The following is a 16,729-nucleotide window of genomic DNA, read 5'->3' on the forward strand; positions in this document are numbered from 1 at the left end:
TTAACCAGGCCTGGGTTCCCTTCACAAACTTGCACTGACCATCGTGGCGAAATATAGTAAAAAACACAACTCCCATCACCAACATGGGATGAGGAGCCCTTCAGCCAGCCGTAGATTGACAAGGCTGTAAGTAAAACAACGTGTCAAGAGTGTTAAAGTACCTCGACAATGTCACGGTCTCAGCAAAATGCCCTGGAGCCACCGACTCTAGCAAGATAGGGAGTTAGGTTCTGGTTCATGGTGTATGGCGCTGTTGACAGACAAGGCAGATTACATTGAACGTATTTGTATACTTTTTTTCTGTCAAATGGCCAACATATGAACTGAACGCGACATCACAATCTTCATCTCGGATGTATAATCTATAAACGTGAACAGTTTTTTTTTATGAATCTACTATTTAAAATGCAGCCTCGCATACCGTTTGGATAATATGATTGATTTCACCATATTACATCACATATCTAGAAATGTATGTTAAACTTGTTTCGCACCATACATAGCCAACCATGCTCATCGGAGGTGCGGGGAAAGGACAACAAACTATGGGTCTCTGTGGCAGTCTATGGGTCTCTGTGTGAGTCTATGCGTCTCTGTGTGAGTCTATGGGTCTCTGTGTGAGTCTATGTCTCTCTGTGTGAGTCTATGGGTCTCTGTGTGAGTCTATGCGTCTCTGTGTGAGTCTATGGGTCTCTGTGTGAGTCTATGTCTCTCTGTGTGAGTCTATGGGTCTCTGTGTGAGTCTATGTCTCTCTGTGTGAGTCTATGGGTCTCTGTGTGAGTCTATGTCTCTCTGTGTGAGTTTATGGGTCTCTGTGTGAGTCTATTGGTCTCTGTGTGCGTCTATGCGTCTCCTCTGTATGAGTCTATGGGTCTCTGTGTGAGTCTATGGGTCTCTGTGAGTCTATGCGTCTCTGTGCGAGTCTATGGGTCTCTGTGTGCGTCTATGGGTCTCTGTGTGAGTCTATGGGTCTCCTCTGTGTGAGTCTGTGGGTCTCCTCTGTGTGAGTCTGTGGGTCTCCTCTGTGTGAGTCTATGGGTCTCTTTGTGAGTATATGGGTCTCTGTGTGAGTCTATGCGTCTCTGTGTGAGTCTATGGGTCTCTGTGTGAGTCTATGGGTCTTTGTGTGCGTCTATGCGTCTCCTCTGTGTGCGTCTATGGGTCTCCTCTGTGTGAGTCTGTGGGTTTCTGTGGGAGTCTATGGGTCTCTGTGTGAGTCTATGCATCTCTGTGTGAGTCTATTGGTCTCTGTGTGCGTCTATGCGTCTCCTCTGTGTGAGTTTGTGGGTCTCCTCTGTGTGAGTCTGTGGGTCTCTGTGTGAGTCTGTGGGTCTCCTCTGTGTGAGTCTGTGGGTCTCCTCTGTGTGAGTCTATGGGTCTCTGTGAGTCTATGCGTCTCTGTGCGAGTCTATGGGTCTCTGTGTGAGTCTATGTCTCTCTGTGTGAGTCTATGGGTCTCTGTGTGAGTCTATGTCTCTCTGTGTGAGTCTATGGGTCTCTGTGTGAGTCTATGTCTCTCTGTGTGAGTTTATGGGTCTCTGTGTGAGTCTATTGGTCTCTGTGTGCGTCTATGCGTCTCCTCTGTATGAGTCTATGGGTCTCTGTGTGAGTCTATGGGTCTCTGTGAGTCTATGCGTCTCTGTGCGAGTCTATGGGTCTCTGTGTGCGTCTATGGGTCTCTGTGTGAGTCTATGGGTCTCCTCTGTGTGAGTCTGTGGGCCTCCTCTGTGTGAGTCTGTGGGTCTCCTCTGTGTGAGTCTATGGGTCTCTTTGTGAGTCTATGGGTCTCTGTGTGAGTCTATGCGTCTCTGTGTGAGTCTATGGGTCTCTGTGTGAGTCTATGGGTCTTTGTGTGCGTCTATGCGTCTCCTCTGTGTGCGTCTATGGGTCTCCTCTGTGTGAGTCTGTGGGTTTCTGTGGGAGTCTATGGGTCTCTGTGTGAGTCTATGCATCTCTGTGTGAGTCTATTGGTCTCTGTGTGCGTCTATGCGTCTCCTCTGTGTGAGTTTGTGGGTCTCCTCTGTGTGAGTCTGTGGGTCTCTGTGTGAGTCTGTGGGTCTCCTCTGTGTGAGTCTGTGGGTCTCCTCTGTGTGAGTCTATGGGTCTCTGTGAGTCTATGCGTCTCTGTGCGAGTCTATGGGTCTCTGTGTGCGTCTATGGGTCTCTGTGTGAGTCTATGGGTCTCCTCTGTGTGAGTCTGTGGGTCTCTGTGTGGGTATATGGGTCTCTGTGTGAGTCTATGGGTCTCTGTGTAAGTCTACATATGTATGTATTTAGAATTATTTCGCATCGTACATAGCCAACCATGCTGTTAACGGAAGTGTGGAGGGGGACAACAAACTAAAGACAAAAATGACGCTGGTCAGTGATGGTTTGTGAAGGCTTATATTTTTGAGCAGAGTACAGTACAATGGATTTTGCTGCAATACCCTCTTGAAAAGGTCCATCTCGAATAACGGTTATTAATAAAGCTTATGGCGAAATAAGCACGTGGAAAAATTGTTCTGGTTATTTTGAAGTTCTATCGCAAATCCAGTGGCGGCTCCTGCAAAATCTCTCAGGGGGGGCAAATGTCTGGATGATTTATAAGGATAAGGTCCACCCATGCAAAGAATAAATTAACAGCTTAAGCATGTAAAGGCAACTTCACTTCTTTAATATTAATGAAAAATAAAGTGACTCTTACAATACATCTTGTTTGTTTCTATACTCACTATTAATACAATCCACTCAAGTTTCTTTTATTAAAGATTCCACTAGGTGGCGACAAATAAAATTGTTGACTGAAACGTGCTTACGTATGATGACGTAAGCACGTTAGTGCGAGCCCTCCCGGAAGCCATAGAGAATGCATTGCAGCGCCCCCCGTTCGAAAAAAAACATTTTTGAATGTAAGTCTATGGGACCACACGGGGCGATTCTCAGCCGGAGTGAAATCGCCCAAAAAGAGGCGGTACTCCACAGAACGTGACATGACGCTGATTGGACTATATCCAGAGGCACAGTGACGGCTAGCGTGACTCTGTGGTTGAATGACATTGGTGGTGCGTCGCCCAATCGCCCTAATGAAGAAACCGCCCCTGCGCAAATCTCTCTCGATTCCCTTCATCACTCCGTGAGTGCCTACGCAAGGAGAAGCCCCATCCCCACCACCACCAGCAGCTGCATGGGCAGTGACACGTAGGAGGTCGGCGCAGACGACAACTTCTGTGGATAAACAGAACGCACCATGGGGCGGGGGGGGGGTAAACTATCATCATAACGCTCGTCACCTTCATCAGCTCCGTCATCCACAGCTTCTGCGTAATACATGGCGCTTGGATCACCGCCACCAGCACCAGCCGTTGCATTCCCACTGATGGCAGATTCCAGCTATCAAGTGTGCAGGCAGCACGACTGCACTGGGGATTGTAGGCCGGCGGAGCCCAAGAGCTGAGTTTTACAAAGAGGGGTGTAAATTTAACAAGGCGTCCCCCATGTGTCATTTCATGCACCAAAGCTCGTTAAAAGCCATGCCGTGCCATTTGCATACCTATACACCCCTTATCAGTGCCGACGTATTACAGAGCAATTCAGACCTTATTGGTCACCCCGTGCCCTTATACATATCAACGTTCATCCTAACCAGTCCCATGACAAGGGAGAAACACAAACAAATAGACAAAAACATGTTTTACTCAATTTCCTGCACAAGAATATGGGTAAACCGTATGGGTTGACAGGAATGCATGTGATGGGCACTGAAAATAAGAACCTCAGAGACGCACCCAACGGACGCACTGCGTTGTACTTTACAGACGTCGAGATTCAGGTCAGACAACACGGGAGAAGAGAGGTAGCTATAGATTCTATGCTGCTACGTCAAAATTAGCAGCTTTACCACCTCCAATTAGCATGGTCGGCTTCGTACGGTGCGAAAGTAGTTCAGCATACATATGTAGTGGTTTAACGCGCACCAAGGGGGGGTAATTGTAAACACGTGCGGGTTGGGGACAGTGGAGTCGTATCGGGACATGCTGGTGTAGCTGGGGGGTAATGGCTGGACGGAGACGGCCCGTTAGGCAATTATGGGATGCAGGGCAGTGATTGACCGGTTGTTGTTGTCAGGGACAAGGTGGCGCCTGTAAGTCTGGGAATGGGAACAGGTGGCGGCGGGGGCTGGGGGCGCGGGGCGTTGGGGGGACGCCAGTTAATTAATTGGAAATTAATAGGGACGGGGATAAATACGGGAGATTCAGAGTAAGACGTGGAGTTGTGCTGGGAGCTGGACGGAGATGGTCGGAGCAGAAGAAGAAGATGTGAGAAGAAGTATAGGGTAGCAGTGGAGTAGAAGAAGAAGTATAGGGTAGCAGTGGAGTAAAAGATGAAGTATAGGGTAGCAGTAGAGACAAGGAAGATATGAGAGATAGGTGGAGCCAGGGAAGAAGGGGAAATGAGAAGATAGATAGGCTAGCAGTGGAACGGGAACGAGAGAGACAGTCGGAGTGAGACGGAGAAGCCGAGAGAGAGCGACGGCTGGAGTGAGCCGAGACGGGCGAAGCAGAGAGGAGAGTAGGGAGAGAGAGAGAGAGACGGAGAGAGAGAGGGAGGAACGGAGCGAGCGAGGCCGGCGGAGCGCGGCGAGCGAGCGGAGAACGAGTGGTGGCGAAATGTGCTGAGTTTGATCAAATAAAGTGACGACAAAAAAATAAGAAGTTGTCCGCGTAAAGTTCAGCACTACACATACATCACCAATGGCAGCAATAATACACCACACATGAAAGGAATACACTTGTACGGGCATGTACATTTGAACTGATCCTGATCACCCCTCAAAGCTTTCTCAGATGTCAGTTCCCGAGTGACCCGCTGTGATGCTAAAGATGCTTGAAGAGATGGTAACAACATACCGATGGCGTGTTCTTGATAGCTGGCATCTGAATTATTTGAAAATGCAATCAGGAGTCTTATCTGTCACCCTTCACCATTCATGACTCAATCGCAGTGCAAAGGACTCCAGTAGAAAATCATGTAACATGTCACAATACGTGCAATGTAATTTCAACACGTCCTCTAAATATCTGGTTATATCAGCAATGGGGGAGTCCTCAGTATGGCAAGATGTTAACTACCTTGCCTGGTATACGGGAGGTCATAGGTTCGATCCCGACCCTGATGCCTGTATATATGGAGTTTTATCATGTCTCTCTTGCCGTGGTCGCATGGATTTTTTATGGGTCCTCCCGTTTTGCCCTCCACATTTGGAAACATGGATTTAGATTACTGAGTATTTGGCTGCAATACATTTCCACATGATAAGCCACTTTACCTATAATTTATGATAGGCTGGTCGCTTCTGATATAGAGTTATGTAGCCCAGGTAGCCTAACCTGGTAAAAAAAAATTATAATATGTTTTCTTCTTAATAAACATCCCTTATTTCCAAGAAGGCCAAATTTGGCCACGCCTTGTAGTATTGTCGATGTAAAAGGCAATCGACAGCACACGGGTAGGACACCACACACCGCCGCCACCCTAAGATTGTGATTGCATAACCACGTGGATGATTCACGTTATCATGTATGTAACGTGTCGTGTCATGCACCGAATGTACAATGCGCGGATTATAGCAGCACAGAAAGACACAGGGCCAGCTGAACCGTGCAACGTTAGTCACCGGTCGAACTGTTGTGGTTGTTTTCTGAGAAATAAACAAAACCCATCAGAATCATCGCTTATTACGGGTGTATCCCTTCATTTGATTACATGACAAACCTTACTAATTTAGCGGCCTGAGAAACGACTGTTTAAGGACGCCTTAGAATTTAAAATTATTAATTACGAAAGGGATGCGTTCTTCATGGCGGACACGTAAGAACTAAATGTCAATCGCAATGGCTTTTTCCATTGAAAGACATACACAATGTCAATCAGAATAGCTTTTCCCGATTGACAGACAGACGAATTGTGAATCTGAATGGCTTTTCCCATTGATATAAAGACGAATTGTCAATCGGAATGGCTTTTCCCATTAACAAACAAACGAAATATATGCAACTGTGTTTGCTTCGAGCATAGCAGTGCCATTACATTGTATTTTCGTGGCACTGGTGAGCTGCGGGCACACCAGGGGCTCACTAGTACCACGAAAATTAAATTTTCACGAAAATACAATGTAATACCAAGGTTGTTGCCTGATGAAGCTGGTTGTTATAATTACCGGCGAAATGTCAGGGTACTCGAATTGTAAACGTTGTAGTGGGTTTACTCTCCAACACCACACACACAGCAGTTAGTGCTGAACTCAGTAACTAATTGACACGTTTTGTTTAGGTGACAAACTCTTAAAAATTGTAAATGTTGTAGTGGGTTTACTCTCCAACACCACACACACAGCAGTTAGTGCTGAACTCAGTAACTAATTGACACGTTTAGTTTAGGTGACAAACTCTTAAAAATTGTAAATGTTGTAGTGGGTTTACTCTCCAACACACACACACCGGTTAGTGCTGAACTCAGTAACTAATCACAGGGTGACTTGAAGCATGTGACGTTTACTCACCGGCGTAACTGTTTTGGTTGTTATCTGGGAGAGAAAGAAAAAAACATACTCATGAGAATCATCATTTATTACACTGGTCAACAAAAAAAACATTTTTTTCTGGCCTGGACTTTTGCAGCTGTTTTAGACTAATTTCAGGGTGCCGATTCCAATTCTGATCTCAAATTTGCTCTATCATATCTCATTTTTATGCTATCGGCATACCCCATTTTCATTGATTTTACCCGAAATTAACTCTGTCACTTATGATTGCAAGTTGTTGCGAGTCAGTGACTGCTTTAGTGTTAAAACATGGTGCTGTATTTTTAGGATAGTGTGTTTATAATAGAATTTTATGTAGATATCCACATTTATTTAATATTTTTCTTCTGCAGTTTTTATTGAAAATGCAATATTTGATATCTCAAAAAGCTTATGTGATAGACAAAAACTAATGCCAGATTTGGAATCAGCACCCCAAAATCACCTTAGAACCGTTGGAATACCTTATGCCAGAAAAGGTGTGTTGACCAGTGTTATTTGCACGACTCGAATCATTATTGTCATTCACAATCGAGTTGGGCTCCCTCTTGCCAGAACAAACCAAGGAAGCTATATTTGATGAGCTATTTATGACGAGTATAACCTCTAATAATATAATAACGAATGTAATTGCCCATCATATGATGGGTTCATAAAAATTGTATTTAATGAAAATGACGAAAAATTTAACGTAGTATTGAATTTATTTAAGCAAACGTTTCTGTATATATTTTTTATTTGGTTTAAATGGACGATCATCTCCGAAAAAGTTTTCCTTGAGATGAATTTTGTTGAATTGGCACTGTGATGTTGGTTGGAATTTTTTGCATCTTAACAAAGCAGCATAATAATAATGACGAAAATTTAAATGTAGTATTGAATTTATTTAAGCAAACGTTTCTGTATATATTTTTTATTTGGTGTAAATGGACGATCATCTCCGAAACAGTTTTCCTTGAGATGAATTTTGTTGAATCGGCACTTTGATGTTGGTTGGAATTTTTTGCATCTTGACAAAGCAGCATGGTAATAATAATAAAGTTGTCCATGGAAATAAAACCAGGTTCGTTTGTTGAGATAAAGTCCAACGTAGTACTCAAAACCTTGTCCTTGTGACTTATTGACCGCGATAGGAAATAGCAGGAATTATTGGGAAGCCGTCATCGCTGCAGAATGAATGGCAATTTCACATCAGATGGTGACAGATCAATTGCTGGGAATGAAGACAATATCTCCACAATTCAATTCTGAAATTGTTTCACCCACAACACAAAAAATTACGGTGCACTTCACGAATCACCAGACACACTTGTGTGCTATTCCACAAAATCCCTTTTTGGGGTTTTAGATTTCTGATCCGCATTTGCAATGGGTTCCCTTTTGTCAGTGGCTTTTCTCATTAACCGACAGACGAAATGCCAATCGGAATGGCTTTTCTCATTGACATACAGACGAATTGTCAATCGGAATGGCTTTTCCCATTAACAGACAGACTCCTAGTATTAGAATAGGTTTTACCCATTCTGGATAGGTTTTCGGGTAAAACCCATTTTTATACTCGGAGTCAGTCTGTCTGCCACCTTTCACCATTGGTGTTAAGGGTACTGCGTCGTTACAAAGTCCATCACCATACTGAATCACTCAACCAAAAGCGGGATTGGATGCTGCCTAATGCAATAAAGGTCAGCCAGTCACTTTCGTACCTCAGGCACCGACCACAACTGAACAGAACTATGCTCGGTACGAAGGGCTCCAGTAGGTAACCACTTTACATGTCACAATGCAATGTAATTTCTCCCACCACAGCGTATCCTGAAAAAAGCTATTTCAGTAGTGGGGTTTCGCAGTATGTTTTCTTATGAACAATTTTTTTCCGTTATTTGCAATACGGCCAAATGTGGCCCATTTACAGCTTGTATTGTTGCCGATACGCGAGGCAATCGAGACAACGCAAAAAATACGAAGCAAATTCTGGAACACGCAATTCACGGGCACAATAATCGTTGCGCATTCCAATACAGCAGTCCCTCTCGTTTACTGTCGTTTAATCCGTTTCATGAAAAACGACAGTGAAACGAAATAACTGTTTAAATATAATTCACTTATGAGTTGAAAAATACGTTTTAAAAAATCACCGAGTACGCTTGAGAGAGCTATTTTCCACCGCCCTACAACAGAGACCGGTTTGTGAACGAAGCCAGTCTAAGTCTCAACGCTCACAAGATGGCGCGTGGCTCAGCACCACTTAACAAGCGCTTGGATTGGTCTAAATTGGCGTTCCGCGTGCATAACGGAAACACAGCGTCACCGTCCATCAACATTTGTAACGTTCAGTCGAAACCATGGGGGTCCTATGGGATGCGAAACGTTAACCGGAAAAAAATGTGTTAACCGATGTAACCATTAACCGAGGGACTGGTGCACTAAGCTCGGACAGCATGTCACGTGGTGTGCCTGCCACAATGTGTAAACAGCGAACAACCAAGATAACCATCACCGTCTGCATTGATCCACATTTCTTTTTTTAGGGTAGGCCCTCGTGTTGGTTATAAATGCAACTGTGTTTGCTCCGAGCATAGCAGTGCCATTGCATTGAACAGTGGAACCTCGGTATACGAACGCTTTGGATACGTCGAATTTGGTATACGTCGTGTTTTTTCGAGAGAGAAATGTCTTGGGATACGACGTCTTGCTTGGGATACGACTCGTTTGCTAGAACTTGTATGGGTCGGGATGAGTCAACGCGTACAGTACCCGCGTATGCCCCGTTCACGACTGAAACAAAGCGAGAGGGGCGGGGTGGCGTGGGGGAGAGGCGCGGGGGGCGTGGGGGGTTGAGGCACGCCACGTGACCAGCGCAGCTGGCAGCAGCGCTGGTCACGTGGCTTCTGTATGCATTTTAGTAATTAGTGTCTAAATTGTTTTATACAACCCCATTAATGTATAATATGCCATATAAAATATCATTTATTTTCCTCTGGAACGGATTATTTCCTTTCCCTTTATTTCTTATGGGAAAAATTAGTTTGGTATACGTCATTTTCGGTATAAGTCCTACCTTCTGGAACGAATTAACGACGTATTCCGAGGTTCCACTGTATTTTCGTGGCACTGGTGAGCTGGAGGCATGCCAGGGGCACACAAGTGCTACGAAAATAGCGGGTTTCCTCTCCAACACACACACACCAGTTAGTGCTGAACTAAGTAACTAATTGGCACATTTTGTTTACGTGGCAACCCCTTACTGATTGTGAATGTTGTAGTGGGTTTACTCTCCAACACACACAGACACCGGTTAGTGCTGAACTCAGTAACTAATCACAGGGTGAGTTGAAGCATGCGATGTCTACTCACCGGCGTAACTGTTGTGGTTGTTATCTGAAAGAGAAAAAAACATACTCATGAGAATCATCATTTCTTATTTGTGCCACACCACACAGAGCGGGATCGACAACAAGAGCCACTGTTGTACTGTATTATGGTTGAATGTCTATACTCCCTACCTTCATCAACCGGCACTGACCAGCGTGGTGAAGGGTAGTCAACTAACTCCCATGACCCATAAGGCATGGCGAGGCCCTCTTCCAGCGTTAGATATAAATATATGTTACCAAGGCCGTAGCCATGGAGTCAATATTGGGGGGGACCAAATCTTACAGTGGGTCTGGGGTCCCCCCCCCCCCCAGAAAAAAATATAAATTTGAAACGAATTTCCTGATTAAAATATAAAAAAAGTTCACTAACACGTGGGATTGACTTTTTATTTATTTTTTACAATAATATTACATTGCTCAGTTTTTTCTTTTTTACCTTTTCTTATTTCATTGTATGTAATGGCAGAGATTAGGGATTAATAAAGTACAACCATAACCACAATCATATCAACAGAAATCTATTTTATAGCAATATATCGGGGGGACATTTTGTATGTTACATACATATATAGATGCCCTTCTGCGGCCGTCTGAAACGCTCTTCCTTCCCATATTATGAAGCCACTGGGAGCTATGCACTTTTAAATCATCATCTAGATTGAAAATTCACGTCTTGAGAACTGCTTTTTGCGCTTAGTTTGTTCTTTTCCCGCACCTCCGATTAGCGGGGTTGGCTAAGTACGGTACGAAAGAAGTCCAATATTCATACGTACATAGACTCACACCGGCACATAGACTCACACAGAGACCCATAGAATCACACAAAGCCCATCACCATACTGAATCACTCAACCAAAAGCAGGCTTGGATGCTGCCTAATGCAAGGTCAGCCCGTCACTTTCGTACCTCAGGCACCGACCACAACTGAACAGAACTATGCTCGGTACGAAGGGCTCCAGTAGGTAACCACTTTACATGTCACAATGCAATGTAATTTCTCCCACCACAGCGTATCCTAAAAAAATCTGGCTATTTCAGTAGTGGGGTTCCACAGTATGTTTTCTTATGAACAAAAAATCTTCCGTTATTTTCAATACGGCCAAATGTGGCACATTTACAGCTTGTATTGTTGCCGATACGCGAGAATCCACTAAGCCGAGCCAGCATTACACACAGCGTTTACAGAGGCTTAGATCACCAAAACTATATGGAAAGTAAATACAAGCAATCTGTAACCATTTTGGAATACCACAACAACTTTTGCGTTTTGAGATATTTATCCAGTTTCTTCCCTATTCACTATATCTGTGAGTTGACATATTGGAATAGTTTCATATTCATATTATTAATAGAAATATTTAAAAAAAATCCTGGCAATGTGAACTACACTTTTGCGAGGCAAAGCCTTAAGGAAAATTTCGGCTCATGCGTCAAAATGAACGTTACGTGTTTAGAGTATTTGTCTGCTTTAAATGTCTGCGTGATAAGCCACCACTTCGTTGAACTATCATTCGTGATGGCAAGGTCGCTTCTGAAAAAAGCTACATAGTTCAGTGGGGCCTTACCTGGTAAAATAAAAAAATATATTTTTAAAAATAGTTCTTAGTCTAAGAGCTATGCATAATCAGTTGCCGCATGCACTTTTGTGTGGGGAGACTACCATCGGCCTCGGAACGTGCCGGACGTGTGGTGTCCGTGCGCAACGCGATGTTGCTCACGTCGTTGGGAAACTGGATGTCAGTCGTGGCGGAGATCCAGCGCTTGAATGCAGATACGCGCGTGAACACGGACGGCTTCATCGAGGTGTTACAGATTTCCGGGCCGAAGCTGGTGATGCCGTAGACCATCCACTTCGTGTCTGTCCGACAGTTGAGCGGCCCTCCCGAGTCGCCCTGGATGGATGTAACGATTTAGGCACACGGGATTGTGTCAGGTCATTTCTTTCTTTTTTATCGTCCGAAATTTTGCACTCAGACACGTGTGTTTGAGAACAAGACGAAAGGATGGGATGCTGACATTGAATGCTGCGATGTGATTTGCGATCCAATGCGAAAATTACAAAGTGTAACGGCACTCCAGCACACAGCATGCATATTAACACGTAGACCTATCGGGTGGTCTTGTTTGGTTCTTTCGGTAAAGTCACGTAGAAGGAAAATAATAAAATAATAAAAATAAAACATAATAAAATACAATTCTCACGACGTTTCGGCCACAACGCAAGCAGCCGTCCTCAGGTGAAGAACAGGTCTGTCAGAAAGACAGCGTCTGAATGAACACCACGAAGCTTGGCAGCGTATATTTAAGCTGGGTTAGAGGAGGAAGGGCGCCTTTACAAAGGAATTTAAATATCAACAGAGGAATTTAGCATATTTATGAAAATGCAGATATGGGATTAGTCACTACTTGTGGAATGCGTAGGAGGTGGGGGGGGGTCTCAAATTCATATTATGGCTGCTGCAGCTCCTTACTATTAAAATTCCTTCCCTTTATTACTGCTAACCATACTTCCCCCCTTTGTTGCTGCTAATCCTACATAATGCACTGGCATAATATGACTTTGAGACCCCCCTCACCTCCTACGCATTCCACAAGTAGTGACTAATCCCATATCTGCATTTTCCATAAATATGCTAAATTTATCTGTTGATATGCAAATCAATTTGTCAAGGCACCATTCCCCCTCTAACCCAGCTTAAATATACGCTGCCAAGCTTGGTGGTGTTCATTCAGACGCTGTCTTTCCGACAGCCCTCTTCTTCAACTGAGGACGGCTGCTTGTGTTGTGGCCGAAACGTCGTGAGAATTGTATTTTATTATGTTTAATTTTCATTACTTTATTATTTCCCTTCTACGTGACTTTACCGAAAGATCCAAGAAAATTAATCCCTGCAGTCACGAAAGTTTTAAATCGAAATCTATCGGGTGGTCTTCGCACCTGTGATGACATCACCTTTACTCCTCTATTTAAGACCTAAAGACAGGAAGACGTCTTTATAATTCTGGCAAAAATCGCATGACGAGGCTGGTTATAGTTGTTGCAATCACCAGAGAAACGTCGCGGTACCCGAATTGTAAATGTTGTCGATTTACTCTCCAACACACAACTGGTGTGCTGAAGAAGTAACCAAGCGATACGTTTTGGATCAAGTGACAACCCCTTCCTAATTGGGCTGTGTGTCGGGGTGGTGGCATGTTTAAAGACGCATTTATATGTACGGGATCTGACCCACACAAAAAGTTGTTATGAGTAAGCACATTTAATTTAAATGGGGGAAGCAGGTATACAGTAGGTGTCGAAGCGAGTATGTGATTCTTCGTGTGGGTCTTGTGGTTAAGCGATTTCATTGTTCCCCCGCATGATTGTAGAGGTATCTGAGAGTTCCTTTAGTCTGGGAAGGAAAGTAGAAAATGATCTCGGTGATTCATTCTCAGCATCTAAGGATCGATGTCAATTCTACAATGGGAAAAATAACTTCCCGTTGTAGCATTCAAAGGGTGAAATATGTTGCGCTTTTTTTGTGCCGTACGTAGCCAGCCATGCTAATTGGAGGTGCGCGGAAGCGGTGTGGGAAATATGTTATTTATAGACACCAAAATGTGGCGTTGTGTACACAAGATTGGTGCACTTAGCACGCTGTGTAGGACGCATATCACCACACCGTGTAAGCAGTGCACCTGGAATTTTTAAAAAAGATTAAATAAATAGTCTTAATAGTGGCCGTGTTATAAAGAAGGTTCAGATGTGCATTTGCATTATAGCATGTGCGATGCGAGGCACAATGGGAGGTCCATTCCTACTATCACAATCTCACCTTGTCCTGTCTGAAAAAAATTCCGCATGCAGTTTAATTATTTCTCACATTTGCGTTTCCAACTTGCGTGCACTTTTACGTTAGACGGTTTTACCATCACCGCACAGGAAGCGTTACAATTGCAGGGCTCTGTGTTACCGTGATACCGCATGCATGCATGTGTAATAAAGGACTCTTTCACTGTCTGTCTCCGTTGTCCTTTATTTGGGTTCGTACAACTTCGCCCCGCACGGCGCCTCGCTCAGAGCCTTCTCCACCTCCTGCTCGGCAGCCCTTCTGCTGCCGTCGCTCATGTAGCCTTTTCTGCTGGCTCCCGATGCAGCTCCGCTGCTGGCTTTCCTCTCAGCCTCTCCGCCCGATCTGCAGCCTCTCGGCTGCTCTCCGTCTCCCCCGTGCCCCGGACACCGCTGGCCAACGGTGCCGAGTCCCGTCCTGTGGCGATCACGCCACTTTCCACCCCCTGCCCTGCGTGGCCTCCTCCTGTCTTTATTCTTACACTCTCCTCTCGTCTCTTCCGGTTCCCGCCCTTAAGAGCTCTCCCTTCTCCCCACGTGACCCAACTCCTCCCCCCTGTTACGTCATAACCGCGAGGCCGTTTACGCTCGCATTACACTTGTATGCACGCTCACGCACCTGGCAGGTTGAGTGCTGAGCATCGCCGGCACACACCATGTTTTCCGTCACGAGAGAGCCCCACCATTGTTTCCTGCTACAGGTGTCATAACTGAGGACGGGCAGAGCGACCTCCTGCAGAACCCATGGGAGCATGCCGTTGGCTGAGAAAGACACAGTGGGGGGGTGGGAGGGCAGACAATCAGATGTGTCGTGGTATATGCAACTCCATAACAGCGGTGGGGAATCTACACACCTTGGGCTGGATAGGGCCAGCCACTTAACGTCACGTGACTTGCAGGCCACATGAAGGATGCCAATTTGAAAGGGCCCAGTGAAAACACATTCGTCCATCCATTGCAAGCATCTTAATTGGTAACACTTTATATAAGTAGGTTTTTACCCTTTTAAACTGGTACAAAACTGACACCTTTATTCAAGGCATCATGTTTGCAATAACCACAACACTAGTAGTCAAAAAAGCAAACAAAAAGAAGCAACTCTGATAATGATAATAATATGCACTGTCCTATTATTATCATTATCAGAGTTGCTTCTTTGTTTTGCTTTTTTGACTGCTTGTGTTGTGGTTATTGCAAACATGATGCCTTGTATAAAGGTGTCAGTTTTTGTACCAGTTTAAAAGGGTAAAAACCTACTACTATATTTTGCCACTGGTAAAAAGAGATCTCATAGTGGTAACACTTTTTCAAACTTTAGCGCCACGGTGGCTAGGAGATGTTAACTACCTCGACCACTATGCAAGAGGTCATGTGTTCGATTCTGACACTGACGCCTGGTGCATATTTATAGTTTGCATGTCTCTCTCTCCCCGTGGTCGCGTGGGTTTTTCTCCGGGTCCTACGGTTTTTCCTCCCACATTTAGAACAATGCGTTTAGAGTATCTGGCTGATATAAATGTCCACGTGATGAGCCACTCTGTTGAGCTATCATTTGAGGCCAGGTCGTTTCTGAAAAAGAGCTACATAGCTCAGTGGGCCTCAACTGGTTAAATAAAAACAAAACAGTTGAATAGTTTTAATAGCTCACATATTGTCCCAAAGTAGTTTTAAATACACCGCCAGCGTATACCACGCTCGTGTGATTCAAGTTTGGAGTTTACTAAAGTGGGGTAGCCCTGATAGGCTCACAGCGATGACATCACCTTTGGGCTACTTAAGCCCGGAAACAGGAAGACTTCCTCACAATTCTGGCAAAATCACCCGATGAAGCTGGTTGTTATCGCTGTGGTTGTAAATGTTGCTGTGGGTTTACTCTCCAACACACAACCGGTGTGCTAATATAGTAACTAATTGGCACATCTTCTTGGTTCTTTCGGTAAAGTTACGTAGAAGGGAAATAATAAAATAATAAAAATAGAAACATTATAAAACAATTCTCACGACGTTTCGGCCACAACGCAAGCAGCCGTCCTCAGGTGAAACCAGGTCTTTTATTACTTCCCTTCTACGTGACTTTACAGAAAAGAACCAAGAAGATGAATCCCTGCAGTCACGAAAGTTTTAAATCGAAATTTAATTGGCACGTTTTGTTAACGTGACAATACCTTGCTAGTTGGCTGTGTAGGATGGTGGCGGGTTTAATGAAACGTTCATATTTACGCGATGTAACCCGAAAAAACCCTCTATTATGGATAAAATTGGTCGCAAAAGCCCCGACTGAGTGGTAAACTGGCTAACCCATATTGAGTATATTTAGTATACTGATGATACTATGTAGTTTATACTTTAGTTGTTTACGTGGTGGTTTAGTTACTGCAGCTACATACTATTAACATTCCTTCCCTTTATTAATGTTACCCCTATCCCCTCCCTTTTATGCTGATAATCCTGCATAATGCACGGGCATAATATGACTTTAAACCCCCCGCCAAACCTCCTACGCATTTCACAAGTAGTACTAATCGCATATCTGCATTTCCCATAAATATGCTAAATTCTCCTTGATATGCAAATTATGTCAAGGCGCTCTTCCCCCCTCCATCCCAGCTTAAATAGACGCTCCAAGCCTGGGGTGTGTCATTCAGACTCTGTCTTCTCGACAGACATGTTCTCCACCTGAGGGCGGCTGCTTGCGTTGTGGCGAAACGTCGTGAGAATTATTTTTTTATGTTTATTATTTTATTCTTTTCATTCTACGGGACTTTACCGAAAGAACCAAGAAGATAACACATTTTATTCAAGAAAATAATGCGTCGACCCATGTCGACGTGCTAAATTGAGGTACAGGAACACCCCTACTTACAAACGAGTAAGGTTCTAGAGGTCTGTTCGTTAGTCAATTTGTTTGTAATTTCAACTTTACTCTTGTTGATTCCAAACACGCTGTATGGGATGTACACTAA

The 16,729-nt window shown here is 44.3% G+C and overlaps 1 protein-coding gene across 1 annotated transcript in view; it reads right to left on the reverse strand.

Annotated features, from left to right (window-relative positions):
* Positions 1-2,388: 2,388 nt before the first annotated feature.
* Positions 2,389-16,729, reverse strand: part of LOC144737956 (chymotrypsin-like elastase family member 2A) — a 38,190-nt gene continuing 23,849 nt past the window's right edge. The window contains exons 6-10 of the mRNA XM_078620865.1: positions 14,386-14,528; positions 11,656-11,829; positions 9,918-9,941; positions 6,543-6,566; positions 2,389-3,208 (exon numbers count right to left, since the gene is read on the reverse strand). Of these exons, the coding sequence (XP_078476991.1) occupies positions 3,125-3,208; positions 6,543-6,566; positions 9,918-9,941; positions 11,656-11,829; positions 14,386-14,528 (449 nt within the window). The 3' untranslated portion in view covers positions 2,389-3,124. The remainder of the gene's footprint in view (positions 3,209-6,542; positions 6,567-9,917; positions 9,942-11,655; positions 11,830-14,385; positions 14,529-16,729) is intronic.

This window comes from Lampetra planeri, chromosome 76 (assembly GCF_965212315.1).
Source record: "Lampetra planeri chromosome 76, kcLamPlan1.2.h2, whole genome shotgun sequence".
NCBI lineage: Eukaryota > Metazoa > Chordata > Hyperoartia > Petromyzontiformes > Petromyzontidae > Lampetra > Lampetra planeri.